The sequence below is a fragment of the Chelon labrosus genome, assembly GCF_963514085.1.
Source record: "Chelon labrosus genome assembly, chromosome: 11".
NCBI classification, from domain to species: Eukaryota; Metazoa; Chordata; class Actinopteri; order Mugiliformes; family Mugilidae; genus Chelon; species Chelon labrosus.
In genome coordinates this window covers 29,756,950-29,771,715 of record NC_140344.1, presented here as the reverse complement: position 1 = coordinate 29,771,715, position 14,766 = coordinate 29,756,950, and the positions used below count along the sequence as shown (strand labels likewise).

Here is a 14,766-nt window from a genome sequence, read left to right as displayed (position 1 = left end):
TGCTTAGTTCCTTTCTGTGTGTAGTCTGCATGTTCTCCCTGTGTCTGCGTGGGTTCTCTCCAGGTTCTCCAGCTTCCTCCCACCGTCCAAAGACATGCTGGTTAGGTTCATTGGTGATTCTAAATTGGCCGTAGGTGTGAGTGTCTCTCTGTGTTAGCCCTGTGATAGACTGGAGACCTGTCCAGGGTGGACCCCCCCTCTAGACCAGTGACAGCTGGGATAGACTGGAGACCTGTCCAGGGTGGACCCCCCCTCTAGACCAATGACAGCTGGGATAGACTGGAGACCTGTCCAGGGTGGACCCCCCCTCTAGACCAATGACAGCTGGGATAGACTGGAGACCCCCATGACCCTTCACAGGACAAGTAATGTAGTCTACAGTCACATAATGAATGTGTGCATCTTTAATAATCGTCTCCTTCTCTTGATTGAACACTGGACTCGTTCCTCATTGTCTTCATCAGTTAAACTGCTAGAAGGTCTGGAATAGTCTGGCACTTGTATTTTGAAACGTGTTAAAATGAATGTCTCTCAATGAAGAGTTATTTCCTGTTTTATTCTGTATTTAAATAGTATAATTTCGCTGTTATAATAAATTATCTTGTTATAAGTACACCTCTGCATAACGTTGCATCTTTATTAACCCCTTCATGAGCAGTGTCGCGAATTCGCGACGCACTGTTTCCGCTCAGACTGCAGCCGAAATAACGCATGTAATTTGTGCACATTCAAAAAATTCCTAGGAACCTTTTGCAAGCACCAGTTTCTTTATTAATTTTTTATATAATTGAAAAATCAATTCAGGCGTTAACGGGTCAACATTAAATAGCGCTAGCCAAGCGCTACATACGCTTCGTCATATTTCCTCGTCTTAGCTTTCGGGAGTCTTTCGGTTGTCTCATTATCTCTGTCTCTCTCTGCCTTTCTTTTCATCCTGTAAAATATTTTTCCATGGTGATTCTTGAGGGTTTGTTCACTACACTTCATATTTCCCGCTCTGTGCTGTGTGTGCGCATGCTCGCTGCAAAAAAACAAAAAACAAAACATACACCATAGAGCCAATACTCTCTGCGCACACTCTGACAATGCGAGCGTCACTGCCACCTGCTGTAGTGGATGTGCAATTACACTTTATTCTAGTAGAAGCATGTTCCCCGGGGTGTCACGCGCCCCCCCTGGCATCGCACCGTGCACTATTTGAGAAGCACTGAACTAACCACAGATGCTGGACTTTCCTGTGTTTATACTGAGATCTGACCTTCCTCCTCCTCCTCCTCCTCCTGTTGTTAACTGACCCTCTGACGACAGCAGAGACGTTTTTACAGATTTCTGTTCTTTTATTGAAATGTTTTGTTCTCTGTTGATCTGACTACAGGAACAATCTGAGACTGGAACTGGTCAGAATAAATAATAAAGCTGTTCTTTCTTCTCATGGTTCGTGTTCCTGGTCTCAGTCGTGGTCGTAGTAGCGTTTCTTCATGGCTCTGTACTTCCTCAGGTAGTAGAGCGCCTCCAGCTCTCTGGACACGAACTCTCCTCGGGCGATCAACTCCTTGATCCGCTCCGGGTCCTGGACCGACTTGTTTTTAGTGAACGCTGCTCTCAGACGGTCCCTGAAGTAGTCTCCACCTTTGGGATAGTCCCGTCCGAGGTAGAGAAGCTGTGGAGGACGACAGGATCACCGACATGTTACCTGGTAACAGCTGCTCTCTGATTGGTCACAGTGAACCTGAATAAAATGTAATCTGGTTCATTCATGCCCCCCCCCCCCCATGATGAACTGGATTAACTTTTAACAGATTCACCTGACAACAGAAATTTAATCTGCAACTATTTTTATTTTTAAAATCAACTCCTAAACTGATCTTTGCTCGTCGCTGCTCCTCCAGTTCAGGAGTTGAGCATCGTTTTGTTTTTTTAACTAGTTTACTAGACAAATTCAGTCATTTTCTGTGACCACTGCAAATAAAGACATAGTTAATTAATGCCAGTTAATAAAGATAATAATTATAGTTCATTAATAATGCTGATAATTATAGTTCATTAATAATACTAATGATTAGTTAAAGCTCATTAATTCATTAATTAGGTCTAATGCTGCGTTTATGACCAAATATCTGTAAAACTTAGCGACTATTAGCTGCTAACAGGCTAAACTAGGTTATAAGTGCAATGCATCATGGGAGATGAGTGACCAATCAGCAGCACAGCTGAGAGCTGAGGTTTCAGCTCAGACCTCAGATCAGATGTTAGTCTGATCTCCTGGAGGACCAGTTACCAGCTGAGTCTTATCTGAACCAACCAGCATCTGAAACCTCTCAGAGGAGACTTTAGAACTAAATGTTGGATATTAGTTTTATTTCAGATGAAACCTTAGAACTAAATGTTGGATATTAGTTTTATTTCAGATGAAACCTTAGAACTAAATGTTGGATATTAGTTTTATTTCAGATGAAACCTTAGAACTAAATGTTGGATATTAGTTTTATTTCAGATGAAACCTTAGAACTAAATGTTGGATATTAGTTTATTTCAGATGAAACCTTAGAACTAAATGTTGGATATTAGTTTATTTCAGATGAAACCATGAATCTGATCAATGAACTGAACGTCTTCAATCTGAAACACTCACGTTCTTGTAGAGTCGAACCACTTCAGCCCTCAGTGGGTTCGCCATCGGCCAGACGACCTGAAAGAAAGACGATCAGAGATCAGTGTTAGAGCAGCTCAGAGCCAGAAAGACTCCTCATCATCATCTTCATCTTCATCATCAATCATTATCATCATCATCATCATCATCATCATCCTCATGAAGCCAAATCAAATCCTTGTGAGTTTATAAACTTTATTTTCTTGTTACTAAAAACAGGTTGAGATTAAAGATTTAAATACAATAAGATTAAAATATTAAAATAAGATTATAATACAATCTGAGGAAATGAGCCAACATTTTTATTCATATTGTGTTTTAGAGAAAATAAATTTATAAAGGGACTAAAATCGACTGAATAAAAAATAAATGCACATACAATATAATTATTATTAAAGGTTTAACTGTTCAAATCAGATCAATTAAATAAGTTTTAAGCCTCATTTGATCCTTTTTTAGGTTTCTGTTGATGGATGTTATCTAATCATCACAGCACTGGGTTTTCACTCACCTGTCATCCAGGTGTTCTCACCTGATGTTCACTTTAACACATTTAATAAACTAAATATTTAGTTACATGTTTCTGCTGCCCAGTTAGAGTTCTGTTTGTCTGTGTAAATTAAATTAAATTACTTTGAAGACAAACTAATTAACTAATTAAAACTTCCGCTAGCATGGAGCTAACGTAGCTAGCTGCTAGGTAACGAGCTAATAACAAGAGGTTTAAAGGAGGAAAATATAACGAAGCAACCAGAGGCCTGTTAGAGAGCACAGCTGTTACCTGTGGCGTTAATAATAATCACATCAATGAACGTCTCACCTGTCCAGGTCCAGGTCCAGGTCCAGGTCCAGGTCAGGTCAGGTCAGGTCCAGGTCAGGTTCAGGTCCAGGTCCAGGTCCAGGTGACCTCTGCTCTGCAGCTGCTTCTAATCAAAGTTCTCTTCGTGAACTCGCTGACCGAGCTAACGGCAGCTAACCTTCCGGTGGCTAACCTCCCGTTAGCAAACTGCTAAACAATAAATATTCACCGTGTTTTCTACTTAATTAAATAAACAAATCTTTACGGAGATCGACGTTACATCGATTTATATATATATATATGTTTATGTATATATTTTAAAACGTTTAAAACAAACTCTGATTTTAGCTGCTAACATGTAAACAACCAAAGAGTCGCTCACGTCAAGATGCTAACCCCCACAAACCCTCTGATTCTGCACATGCGCACAACACCCCTAAACAGTAACCAGCGCAGCTTTTTCTTTGTTGGACCTTATCGATAAAAATGAAACTTTAACACGTTCATCATTTATCACTCGATGTTTCTAACACATGACAATGAAGCTGTGAACAGATATTAAGACTCTGAGATTCATCTTTTATATTTATTTCCTTAAATTAGTTCTTTGCATTCTGCCTAACCTCTGAACTTTAGTTTTATAACATTTATTCTTTTCTGAGGCACATTTAAAACATCCAGGCTGAGTGAAACATTATATTAATGTTTTGTTTCTCCTTCAGAGACAGAATCTAAAACGTTCATTTTATTGTCTGTAAACTGCTTTGATTGAATTCATTGTTAATTTATTTTTCTTAATAACTTCTTTTGTACAACACAATAATAATGAATCGATCATAGACGAACATTTTGTCCTTCCTGTCCAGTTACTTTTGGTCCAGTCTTAAACCTGCTCTTATCACAGTAAATGATTTTATCTCTGATTAAAACGCTGAAAACAAAAGAACAAATCAATTAGAACTGAACAAGTAAAATCACTGCCTGTAACAAGGAGACACTGTTGAGATTCCTCCGTTTAAAATGAAAACCAGACAGGAAATCTTCTTTAACTCGTTTTTATTCTTGAGACAAAACTTGAATAAAACATCAATACGTTCACACATGAAGCGAACACTTTCCCCACAGCTCCTTAAATTACATGTCCGTTAAATTATAAATCATTCATCAGTTTCAGGTTAGTAGTTGGCCTTCAGCCGGCGGTTCTCCTCTCTGAGCTTCTCGATCTCCTCCACCAGAGACTCGTTGACGGAGTATTTCTCCACCAGGCCGTGGATCTCAACCTGAAACAACAGACGTGAGGTTAGGTCCTCTGATTCTAGACGAGTAGAGATGCACCCAGAACAAAACTGATTCCAGTGGAAAAGACCTCATTTCAGTTAACATATCAATGAATGTCACATGATCAGAGACGACACTGAGCATGCTCAGGTCTGAGTGAGCAGATAAAAGAACCACGACGACACGGGCCTCGTACCAGCTGGATGTAAAACTGTCGGATCATTTCCATCTGGAGGTTGATGATGTCTTTGTGACAGGCGTCCCTGAACAGAACCAGACAAAACATCAGAGTCAGAAAAGATTCATCCGCCGCTGAAAGTAGTCCCAGAGGAATCAGGACGGGACTCTCTGCTGCTTCGTGTTTCTCAGTTTTCTCTCTAGTGTCGCTGTCTGTGCTGCGTTTAATGTTTAGATGTGTGGGAGGATAAAGTTCTCCCTCTAATTATTCACTGCTGGAGTTAGATGGGGTCAAAGGTCAGAGGCACACCTGAACTCTTCCAGAGTCTCGTGGATCATGTTCTGGATGAAGTGGATCTGCAGCGAGGTGAGAGGAGCAGCTCCCCCCCGTCCGACCACGTCTGCGATGTTCTGAGACAGAGACGACGACACGGCCGACGACGAGGCTGCACCTGAAGGCAACACAGAGCTGTCAGTCACCAGATGGGTCACTTCCTGTCTCTCACAGAACACGGGACACGCTCCGTCATCTTCTCTGTTTAGTTCACGTCTGTCAGGAAGGTGATCTGACGCAGACGTTCAACTGTCCCACGTTTAATACAGACAGTGAACTACCCACAGACACTGGACTGTCCTGCTGTTATCAGACAGTGAACTACCCACAGACACTGGACTGTCCTGCTGTTATCAGAGACAGTGAACTACCCACGGGTGAATTAACGTTGCCCCCTCTGAGTGGAATCGAACCCCCGACCCCAGCCGTGCGGTGCCTTGCTCTACCTGCTGAGCTGGTGGGCGGAGCTACATGGAGAGGTGAGTCGTAGCTCAGCTGAGCTTGAACGCCATTGGCTCTCCTGAGGCTGGGCTCTGGAGTGAAGAAGGTCGGCGCCGCCTGGCTGTGATTGGTCTGCTGGGCCGAGGTGGGCGTGGCCTGTCCCTCCCCCTCCAGACTGGAGCCGCTGGCCTGAGTCAGACATTAAAGGTGGAATCAGCAGCTGATCAGTGGCGTGTTTGATTTACGAGCGTGTTCATTAACACCTCATCACCTTTCTGGAGTCACATGGTTCACCAGCTGCTGCTGTGATTGGCTCCTCCGCGGTGACGGGCAGCGGCGACTGGAAGATGGACAGAGGGGTGTAGCACTTCCCTGCAGAGCCGAGCAGAGGAGTTCCCAGAGGCGTCTTCCTGTGGGAGCTGGTGCCTGAAGGGGCGTCTGAAACACAGGTAACCGTCTCCATGACAACGGCCGTTAAAGTGCATGACCACCTGAGCCTGAAACCTGAATCAGTTACGTTTCCTTTCACTGTGTTTATAAGTGGGATGGAGGTGGAGGATCACCATGGCAACGCCAGCTGAGATAACAGCTGAGCTACAGACCAACCAGCGCCACAGTCACTCTGAGAGGAAACCTTTCTGACCTTCTCTGACCGGGGAGAAGATGTCCAGACTGGCCCGGCCAATCAGCTGCTGACCCTCCCCTTCTCTGGACAGCATCTCCAAACTGGTAACTATGGAAACACAACAACATCCAGTCAGTCCCAAACCAGTGGCATCGCTGCAAACCAGCGTCCGTCAGACTGAGGAGAGACTTCCACCTGTACCGTGTGTTCGTGCAGGTAGAGCGTCTCTGGGCGTCCCGTGAGTCCTCGAGTCTAAAAGAAGAAGGTCCCATAAAGAAACCAGCAGAGACAACGTGGTTCATGTTTTATCCTCTGGTTTAAAGATGAAGGAGTTTAGAAGAGGCAGCATCAGGTCTGACCTTCTCGAGCAGGAGAGAAGATGTCCAGACTGTTTCGTCCAACGCTGGTAAACTTCTCCAGGACAGGAGGTAGCTCCGCCCCCTGCTGGCCTTCAGCCTCGCGGCTCGTCACCTCGCTGCCGGCGCCTCCTGCTGAGAAAACACGTTAGTCATGGACTGAGCTGCTTGTTTCAACTGAAGACAAAACACGTTTTAGTTCGAGATGGACGATGAGATCAGACTGATCAGATGCTGAACCAGATTAACTCATCATCAGTTTATTTCGTCTTCCTGCAGGTTAATCTGGATTAATGAACATTAACAGTGTCGTTAGCTGAGCAACAATAAAGCTAAACATCCCATAATGCAACGCTCCCTGTAGAAGCAGAGTAACAGTATTCAGCTGTCTGGATGAGAGTCATGCTCAGGGTCACATGAGGTGAACTGACCTGTGCTCGTCACCTGTCTGCTGGGGGCGGGGCCTGTGCTGGGGGCGGGGTCTGGCTGGCTGCTGCTGGACAGCTTGGTGGAAGATCTCTTAGCAGCCGAGAGCTTGGAGGAGCTGACTTTACTGGACTGAGAGAGAAACTGAATCAATCACCTCTTACACCATCTGACAGCTGCTTTATCTCAGTCGTATAAAACATGTTGTCACTGTAAACGTGTGAACCTTGATTCATAGATGTTAAAATAAGTCCTAATTATGTTTGAACTAAAGTTTATAATTTAGTGGTTGATTAAAGGATTAATAAACTAATCAGTAAATAGTGGACAGATTAAGCCTTAGTGAGGATACAGGTGAGCCATCAGTGTTTCAGTCTGAGGCCAGACCAGTATGACACTGTCCTCTGTCTGTCCTCTGTTTGTCCTCTGTCTGTCCTCTGTTTGTCCTCTGTTTGTCCTCTGTTTGTCCTCTGTCTGTCCTCTGTCTGTCCTCTGTTTGTCCTCCTTCATGTCCAGTGTGTCGGTACCTTGTTCCTGCTGGTGTTGCTCTGGAAGCGCAGGCAGGTGACGGATGTTTTATGGGCCACCGTCACCCTGGTGGGGGCGCTGGAGTTCCTCAGGTCGTACTGGTAGATCTTACCCTGAGTGGATCCAACCACCAGAGCCGTACCGTCCAGAGTGAAGTCCACCGAGGTCAGAGGACTGTCCACACGGATGGACTTGAGGACACTGGAGACACAGGAAGTTCAGTTTGACTAATGAACAGATAAACAGTCATGGATCTGATTTGACTTCTACAATATGAAGAGCAGCAGACAATAATAAGACGTTTAGACATGTTAATAAAATATAAAAAACTAGAGTCTGTAAATAAAATAAATGTTAAAGACAAGTGAATGAATGAAACGATAATCATCTGATCCAGTCCTGACTCACATCTTGCTGGCCGTGTCGTAGCAGACGATCTTCTTGTCCAGACCGACGCTGACCACCAGGAGGTCAGAGGTCGGGGAGAAGGCCAGGCCCGAGCTAGGAGCCTTGTGAGCGCCGTCGAACACGTGGAGTTCCTTCTGGGTGTTGGAGTCCCACAGCACCACGGTGCCGCTGTCAGAGACGCTGCCCAGCAGGGAGCGCTTCACCGTGGACAGCCTCAGGTCGTGGATGGGCTGAAACCAGAGGAGAGTCTTAATGTGAGTTTGACTTCCTGCTTCACCGACACAAGGCCTTTTCAGATACGCGTGGCCGGGCCCTGACGACAGGTAACAAAACACTGACTGGTTCCAGAGTCCCAACAGTTTGGGACAAAATAAAACTCAAAGTGTCACATTTAGCTTCAGATCTTTGTTTATTTGGTATAACCCCTCAAACCCTAATTACACTAATTAAACTGACACTGGGAATCCACTCTCTCCACAGAGACCAGGGTCCACAGAGACCAGGGTCACAGAGACCAGGGTCCACAGAGACCAGGGTCCACAGAGACCAGGGTCCACAGAGACCAGGGTCCACAGAGACCAGGGTCCACAGAGACCAGGGTCAGGAACATGGACCTGATGGTTCTGGAGATGTTCCTGATGTATTTGTCTTTTTAGGTGAAACTAAAGCTCAGTGTCACTTTATAAATGAAGACGTGGACGATCTGCACAGGATTAAGATCACAGACGACCTCTGACATTATCACACATCACCAGAGGTCAGATTAGACCAGTCCTGTGTGAACAGGGTTAATGAGGTTAATCTTAAAATATGAAAAAAGAAAAGTCTTGACTACCGAGCAGCTGCCAGTTAAATGAGCATCGACTGATTAGATTATTGACATATTTATTATTATTAATATTAATATTGGTGGTTTCCAGGATCCAGAGCAGCTGCTGACCTGGTTGCTGCCGTGGCCGAACGGTTTGCTGGACAGGTTGGTGGTCAGACTGTGGAGGACCAGGTCACCACTGGTGGACCCGGAGGCGATGTAGCTGTCGTTGGCGTTGAAGGACACACAGGTGACCTCTTCTTTATGGTCCTGAGAGACAGAGGGACACTCATTTGTACTCAGTATCTGGTGGTGTGTTTCAGGACGCTGAGCCACTGTCTGGTTCTTACTCTGAGGGAGCGGTGGAGCCTCTTGGTCTTCAGGTCCCAGATGTGAACACAGTGATCCAGACCTCCGCTGACCAGGAACTGAGACGACGAACTCAGACACACACGGGTCTGCTTCTTCTGCACACACAACAACACACAACTGTCACATCCAGTTTGAGTTTTAATTACTTGCAAAATAAAATATTACTTATGTGATACTGATGACGCCGGTTTAAAAGGATGAAACCGTTCTGGGGAAGCAGTAACAAAAAAAAAAAAAAAGATTTTCTGATTCAAACTGATCTTGATTTGATAAATCTGAGATCAGGACAGAAGCTCCAGCTCTGAGAGCAGCGTCAGGATTTAAGACGTCTGAGGAGATGGAGGAGACTCCACAAACCTCTGGAACCAGAGAGGACGTTAACTCTGAGAACTAACAGAAACTATTTCTAAACTGAAATATCCCTAAATAACTTGATACTGAATTGTAGTGATACCCAGCCCTGTGTAGAAGGTTTTAAAATGTTTCCCCATCATCAGAAAACATTGAGAAAATCCTCCTGTACATTAATTAATTCATTAATTAATTCTTAGTTAATCTTGCTCCTCTGAGCTGCTGTAGAAACGACCACCGTCACAGCGTCTTAGTCTAGAGATGAAGAACGACTCCTGACAGCGACAGTCACATATTCACCACTAAACACGTCCATCAGCAGAGACAGGACATTTAATATGTCAGCTCAGAAATGAACCTACAGCTGAGGACTCACCCCGTCGGCCAGTTCCACCACCGGAACAGGAGAGGACTTCAGGCTGGACACCACCAGTTTGTCTCCGCTGCTGCTGGCGCTGACCAGGTACTGGTCTGAGGGGACTGGTCAAGGATGGCTCAACTTTTACTGAGACAAGACACCTGACTAACGACGGTCAGAGTTTATCATCTAGATCTGCAGGTTTTAAAAAGCGTCTGAACTGAGCTCTGCTCCAGGAAACAAACGTCACCTCTGAACTGTTCCTCAGTCACACACACATTAAACACATTCAGATCTCTGTCATCATTATTATTGTCTCTACCAATATTCTTCTATCACATTTAACCCCCAAACCGCCCCTCAGGTGCTGCATGCTGGCTGCCTACAGCTGACTGGCTGCCTACAGCTGACTGGCTGCCTACAGCTGACTGGCTGCCTACAGCTGACTGCAGAGTAAAGATGTAATGTGATGTTTAATGTGATGATACAGCATCGTCTTCCTCTTTCTAACGCGTCGGTCAGGATACTGTTGGAGCTCCAGCAGGCCTGAGCGACGGGGTGACTGCTGCTGTGTGGGTTAAACTGCTCCAGCGGTGCCATGGAAACCGCATCCCAGATCTTCACAGTGTCCCCTGTGGACACCAGACGAGTCACCTCCTCCATGGCAACGGCTGCACAAAGACACAAACAGGAGAAAAACTAGTGGAGCGCTGAAATAGATCAGTAAGAGACTGATTTACATAAAATAATGAATTAACTGAAGAAAGGATGATCAGTGAGGTCAGTTATTATTATTATTATTATTTATTATAACTGACTCAGATTAAATGAACACACAGTCAGACTCTCTGGAGCAGATCAGGGTCTCAGCAGGTGAGCCAACTTAAATTTATAACTTTATAAAATGTTATGAAACCTGTTTCCTGGCACTACTTTTCATTATCTCAGGTGTGTTATACACAGTAATCCAATATTCTATAACCTGTATTTTATCACCTGGAGATTTTCTTCCTGATGAGCAACGTTGCTGATATTTTAAAAGCAACATTTTGACTAAAGACAAATTATAAATTAATATTAATGTAAAACTAAAGACTTTTTACATCAGGAAACTTAAAGCGGTGTTTTAGTGACACTATAGAAACAACATTAAACTAAACATAACTACTAATAACAGCTGGATGAACTTTTATAACAACCACCTGTTCACTTGTTTAACTTTATTCACATTAACCAGCAGCTCGAAGCTAAAGCTAACGACGCTAGCTAGACCTGAAGACAACATTAGCCCCGCCGGTTTCAAAGTTATTAAACAGCCGCTAAACACAAGTAAAACAACACCAAACAATCAGGAAACACTACAAATGTTTACATGCTCTCTGGAAGAGGAGTCACACACACTCAGGAAGATGAATTAATACCTGAAACTTGTCAAAAATGTTTTGTTTTGAGATCCGCCTGCAGCCAATAAACCGCCACTACGGAACACCGGGAGGGACAAACATGGGCGGATTCAGAAACGAGTTTTGAAACTTTATTCTACAAAAAAAACTTTGGACAATAAAGTTTATATTACTGAGTTTATTATTGCTATTATTATTATTTAAAGACTTTGTTTTGGTTACGTTTTATATTATATAGTTTATATATTTTTTCGTTTCAGGTGAGTCCGAAGTACTTTATCTTAATTTTATCATGTGATCACGTTTTATTTTAATATGTCTCTCTGGTCTAGTTATCATGTGTTAGCTATAGTCAGTCTCTTCTTGTCGTAAAACGTAAATAAGAGAAAACTGGACTAAAAACAATATAAAACAATATAAAGTGTTTAAAAGGAGGCAGGGAGTAAAAACTGAAGCGTTGCAATTACCACCAGTCGCCAGAGGGGGCGGAAAGATCGCTAGATGTCGTCACTTCCCAGAAGCGGGGGAAGAGAAGAAGAAATCTCCCGCCCCATCCGCTGTTCTTTTAAACCAAGGCGGGAGGTTTCACTGCATTCAGTCTGGTCGCTGTAGTTCATGTTGAAACATCATTAACTTGTACAGACCGCTGCCACAATGGTGAGGACTAAAGCCGACAGTGTTCCTGCATCATACAGGAAAGGTACGGTAACAATTTACAGACAACTGTTATGAATTCAGCCTTTAAATGTGAGTTTATGGAAGAACACGACGGGTTTGATATGGAGTCTGGCGGGGAGGGAGGACTGACACACAAATCAGACTAAAGAGACGATATTTATCTCCTGGACTATTCGTTAATGTTTGTTTCATGTGTTTTAAAATGACCTAAATGTTAGTATGTGACTGTAGAAGGTTCCTGCTCGTGTGTTAAGACCAGGTTCGGTCTTCTATCGACAGCCTCCCGCCAACACGGAGGCTGGCTCAGCTGTCCTCTCGGTTCCTCCTCGAACATTTTAAAGAAACAAATTAAAGTTCTTCTTCATCCACAGTATTAGCTCCAGCTTAGATTTGTGATCCGTCAAACGAGAGGTCATTTCACCAGGACTTTTCTACAGTTTGTGCGCAGCTTTCCGCAAACTGGCGCCAGTTTTGAGCGCCTCAGTGCGGCTTTGTGTGAATGCTGCACCAGACTCCATTAAACAGTTAAACTATTTTATTGCATCCATTAGAAGAAACGTGTATGACAGGACAAAACCGACAATATATACTTAATATACTCGCTGAATTCTGTCTTTTGTATAATTCGGCTAATCGTTCTTGGCTCAGGTTATTAAATACTTGATGTTTAAAGAGCAGATTTGAATCCTCGTCCTCCTACACCTGCAGACCATGCTGCTGTCTTCATGTTCAGCTTTTAAAAGGCTCGTTTGACTGTGAGCTTTTATCAAACTGCTCTCTGTCAGTCTTGCTCAACACACTTCCTCCACAGGTGGAAGTAGCATGTCTCATCTACATCTGACTTCCGGTTTTCATCCTTCTGTTTGTTTCTGTTTGCAGCTGTTGCAGCTGCAGCTCCCAGGAAGTCTCTGGGCTCCAGTTCAGCCAACGCGTCCTCCAGCAGTCAGTGCACCACGCCGGGTCAGTTTGACTCTACACCCTCAGTACGAACACACACACACATGACCAGACTCACTGAGCATGTTTGTGATCCACAGCTAAGGGCAAATACGCTGGAGGGAACCCAGTGTGCCCCCGTCCCACCCCCACCTGGCAGAAGGGCATCGGGGACTTCTTCGGCGGGCCCCCCAGGAAACCAGAGAAGGAGAACCAGAAGCCCCTGGAAGTGGAGGATGACGAAGAGGCTGGAGGCAGCGGGATGTCGAAGGCCAGCAGGAAGTAAGTCAGCAGCGTCACAAGATACTAAGATGAACTAAAACCTGGTCAAAGCGTTTACAGCCTGAGTGATGAGTGGTGTTTATTGATTACTGTTGATTGAACACGATCCGTCTGACGATGACGGAAACTCAGATCAAACCGTTTCCTCCAGCTTCCCTTCAAACCAGGACTCCAACGTTTTACTACATTTCTAATTATCAGCTGTTCATTAATCCTTTAGTTAACCAGTAAATTATAAACTTTAATTCAAACATATTTTAAGATTCAAACTTTTACCTGATGATGCTGTTGATTAGAAAAGATGAGTTCATCAGTTATTCTGACGACTGATCAGCTGCTTCTTTCACTCAGACCATCAGGGATGTTGTCGTACAGAACAAACGTCAAGTTGCTTTAATTTACTTTCCTCCACTTCTGGTTGGCCAGAATATGTGGTGTCCATTTTATTAGGAACAGACGCCCTGGTCCTCCTGCTGAGGCTCTGATGAGTCTAGACGTTAATGTTAAATGTGAACGTATCTAAAGGTTTGGAGCTTGAAGGGGACGACTGAGCTGATGCTTTAACGAATTAATAACTGATTAGAACAGATTAATGTCTGATTGTTGAGTTAAACATGTTTAAACTCTTGGATCTGTTTTGTGTTCAGGTCCCGACCGCTGCCTGCTGAGGACGAAGAGGAGGACAACTGAACGATGAAGACTTTGTCCCGTTTTCTGTCTTCTCTGTCCCGTTTTAATGTACATCTGTATATAATTCAACTCATTTCAGTTTGTATAGTTCATTAAACTTTTTCTATTGTTTTTAAAAACCTTCTTCTTTATCTTTTTATATTTTGGTTCATTTATCAGATTAACTGAGTTCTGATCATTAAAGTGTTGATCTGGTTCTGATCTTTATTGACCTGGTGGTTAAAACGAGTTTAGAAGAAATCTTCAGAAATAAAAACTAAATGTGAAAGTAGAGGCTTTCTAATGACTTTATTTTAAACTGATCAACAAATGATCAGCTGATCAGTGGAATATTAAAATAATAATGAACTTGAGACCAGAACAAGTTAAACTGAATCAGATCAGTGGCTATAAAACAGTTTGAGTTGGTTTAAAAGTGAGCTTTGAATCCAGATGTGAGCTAAAAGTGAATTATCTAATTATTTATCTCAGTTCTGATGTTTTATTTAAGCTTTGTAATAATGAGTCAGACTTTAATGAATGAACTGAACATCTGAAATGAGTCCTACATTAGATAAAGCTTTATAACTTTATATTTAATCATTCTGTTTCTTATTCCTTAATTTATTTTTTGACTTTTTAAACCATTTTAACTGAAGTTCGTTTGACTTTTGATTGACTCCGCCTCCTAATGTTCACCGGGACGTCCCGTTAAATAAATCGCTGCCTGTTTGTTCATAACTTCCTGAACTTTAACGTTGACTTTTTAATTTAATGGTTTAACTCGTTAAACTCCGCCTCGTCCAGACGTCCTTGTCTTGTTGCCTGTGACCATCACCGCTCCGCCTCGCCGAGAGGTCCAGAGCTTAAAATCCAACGCCACA

The 14,766-nt window shown here is 43.4% G+C and overlaps 3 protein-coding genes across 5 annotated transcripts; 1 reads left to right on the top strand and 2 right to left on the bottom strand.

Annotated features, from left to right (window-relative positions):
- Positions 1 to 821: 821 nt before the first annotated feature.
- On the bottom strand, positions 822 to 3,745 carry lyrm5b (LYR motif containing 5b). 2 transcript variants are annotated; one of them, XM_084554769.1, is made up of 3 exons: positions 3,480 to 3,745; positions 2,633 to 2,692; positions 822 to 1,660 (listed from the first exon to the last, which is right to left on the bottom strand). In XM_084554769.1, the coding sequence occupies exons 2-3, from the start codon at positions 2,675 to 2,677 to the stop codon at positions 1,451 to 1,453; spliced, it is 255 nt and encodes an 84-aa protein (XP_084410895.1). In that variant the 5' UTR covers positions 2,678 to 2,692; positions 3,480 to 3,745; the 3' UTR covers positions 822 to 1,450. The 2 variants fall into 2 exon arrangements, with proteins under 2 accessions (XP_084410895.1, XP_084410894.1); XM_084554768.1 differs by having other exon boundaries at positions 823 to 1,660; positions 2,633 to 2,689; positions 3,471 to 3,745.
- Positions 3,746 to 4,488: 743 nt separating this feature from the next.
- On the bottom strand, positions 4,489 to 11,403 carry nedd1 (NEDD1 gamma-tubulin ring complex targeting factor). Of its 2 annotated transcripts, none has more exons than XM_084555723.1 (16): positions 11,336 to 11,403; positions 10,442 to 10,585; positions 9,933 to 10,027; positions 9,184 to 9,300; positions 8,963 to 9,103; positions 8,023 to 8,252; positions 7,614 to 7,815; positions 7,092 to 7,218; positions 6,664 to 6,795; positions 6,506 to 6,556; positions 6,323 to 6,412; positions 5,951 to 6,117; positions 5,685 to 5,868; positions 5,215 to 5,356; positions 4,924 to 4,990; positions 4,489 to 4,729 (listed from the first exon to the last, which is right to left on the bottom strand). In XM_084555723.1, the coding sequence occupies exons 2-16, from the start codon at positions 10,575 to 10,577 to the stop codon at positions 4,625 to 4,627; spliced, it is 1,986 nt and encodes a 661-aa protein (XP_084411849.1). In that variant the 5' UTR covers positions 10,578 to 10,585; positions 11,336 to 11,403; the 3' UTR covers positions 4,489 to 4,624. The 2 variants fall into 2 exon arrangements, with proteins under 2 accessions (XP_084411849.1, XP_084411850.1); XM_084555724.1 differs by having other exon boundaries at positions 6,664 to 6,792.
- Positions 11,404 to 11,880: 477 nt separating this feature from the next.
- On the top strand, positions 11,881 to 14,623 carry pclaf (PCNA clamp associated factor). Its single transcript, XM_084554649.1, has 4 exons — positions 11,881 to 12,017; positions 12,875 to 12,955; positions 13,033 to 13,213; positions 13,861 to 14,623. Exons 1-4 carry the CDS (start codon positions 11,972 to 11,974, stop codon positions 13,901 to 13,903), a joined length of 351 nt encoding a protein of 116 aa, XP_084410775.1. The 5' UTR covers positions 11,881 to 11,971; the 3' UTR covers positions 13,904 to 14,623.
- The last annotated feature ends 143 nt before the right edge of the window (positions 14,624 to 14,766 follow it).

Bases quoted from the DNA above. Each gene is read 5' to 3' on its own strand.
- lyrm5b (XM_084554769.1), bottom strand. From the start codon at position 2,677: ATGGCGAACCCACTGAGGGCTGAAGTGGTTCGACTCTACAAGAAC. The intron at 1,661-2,632 runs GTGAGTGTTTCA...CGTCCTCCACAG, and splicing joins TGGTTCGACTCTACAAGAAC to CTTCTCTACCTCGGACGGGA.
- nedd1 (XM_084555723.1), bottom strand. From the start codon at position 10,577: ATGGAGGAGGTGACTCGTCTGGTGTCCACAGGGGACACTGTGAAGATC. The intron at 7,219-7,613 runs GTACCGACACAC...TTTCTCTCTCAG, and splicing joins GCAACACCAGCAGGAACAAG to TCCAGTAAAGTCAGCTCCTC. The intron at 5,869-5,950 runs GTGATGAGGTGT...TGTCTGACTCAG, and splicing joins AACCATGTGACTCCAGAAAG to GCCAGCGGCTCCAGTCTGGA.
- pclaf (XM_084554649.1), top strand. From the start codon at position 11,972: ATGGTGAGGACTAAAGCCGACAGTGTTCCTGCATCATACAGGAAAG. The intron at 12,956-13,032 runs GTCAGTTTGACT...TGTGATCCACAG, and splicing joins CAGTCAGTGCACCACGCCGG to CTAAGGGCAAATACGCTGGA. The intron at 13,214-13,860 runs GTAAGTCAGCAG...TTTTGTGTTCAG, and splicing joins ATGTCGAAGGCCAGCAGGAA to GTCCCGACCGCTGCCTGCTG.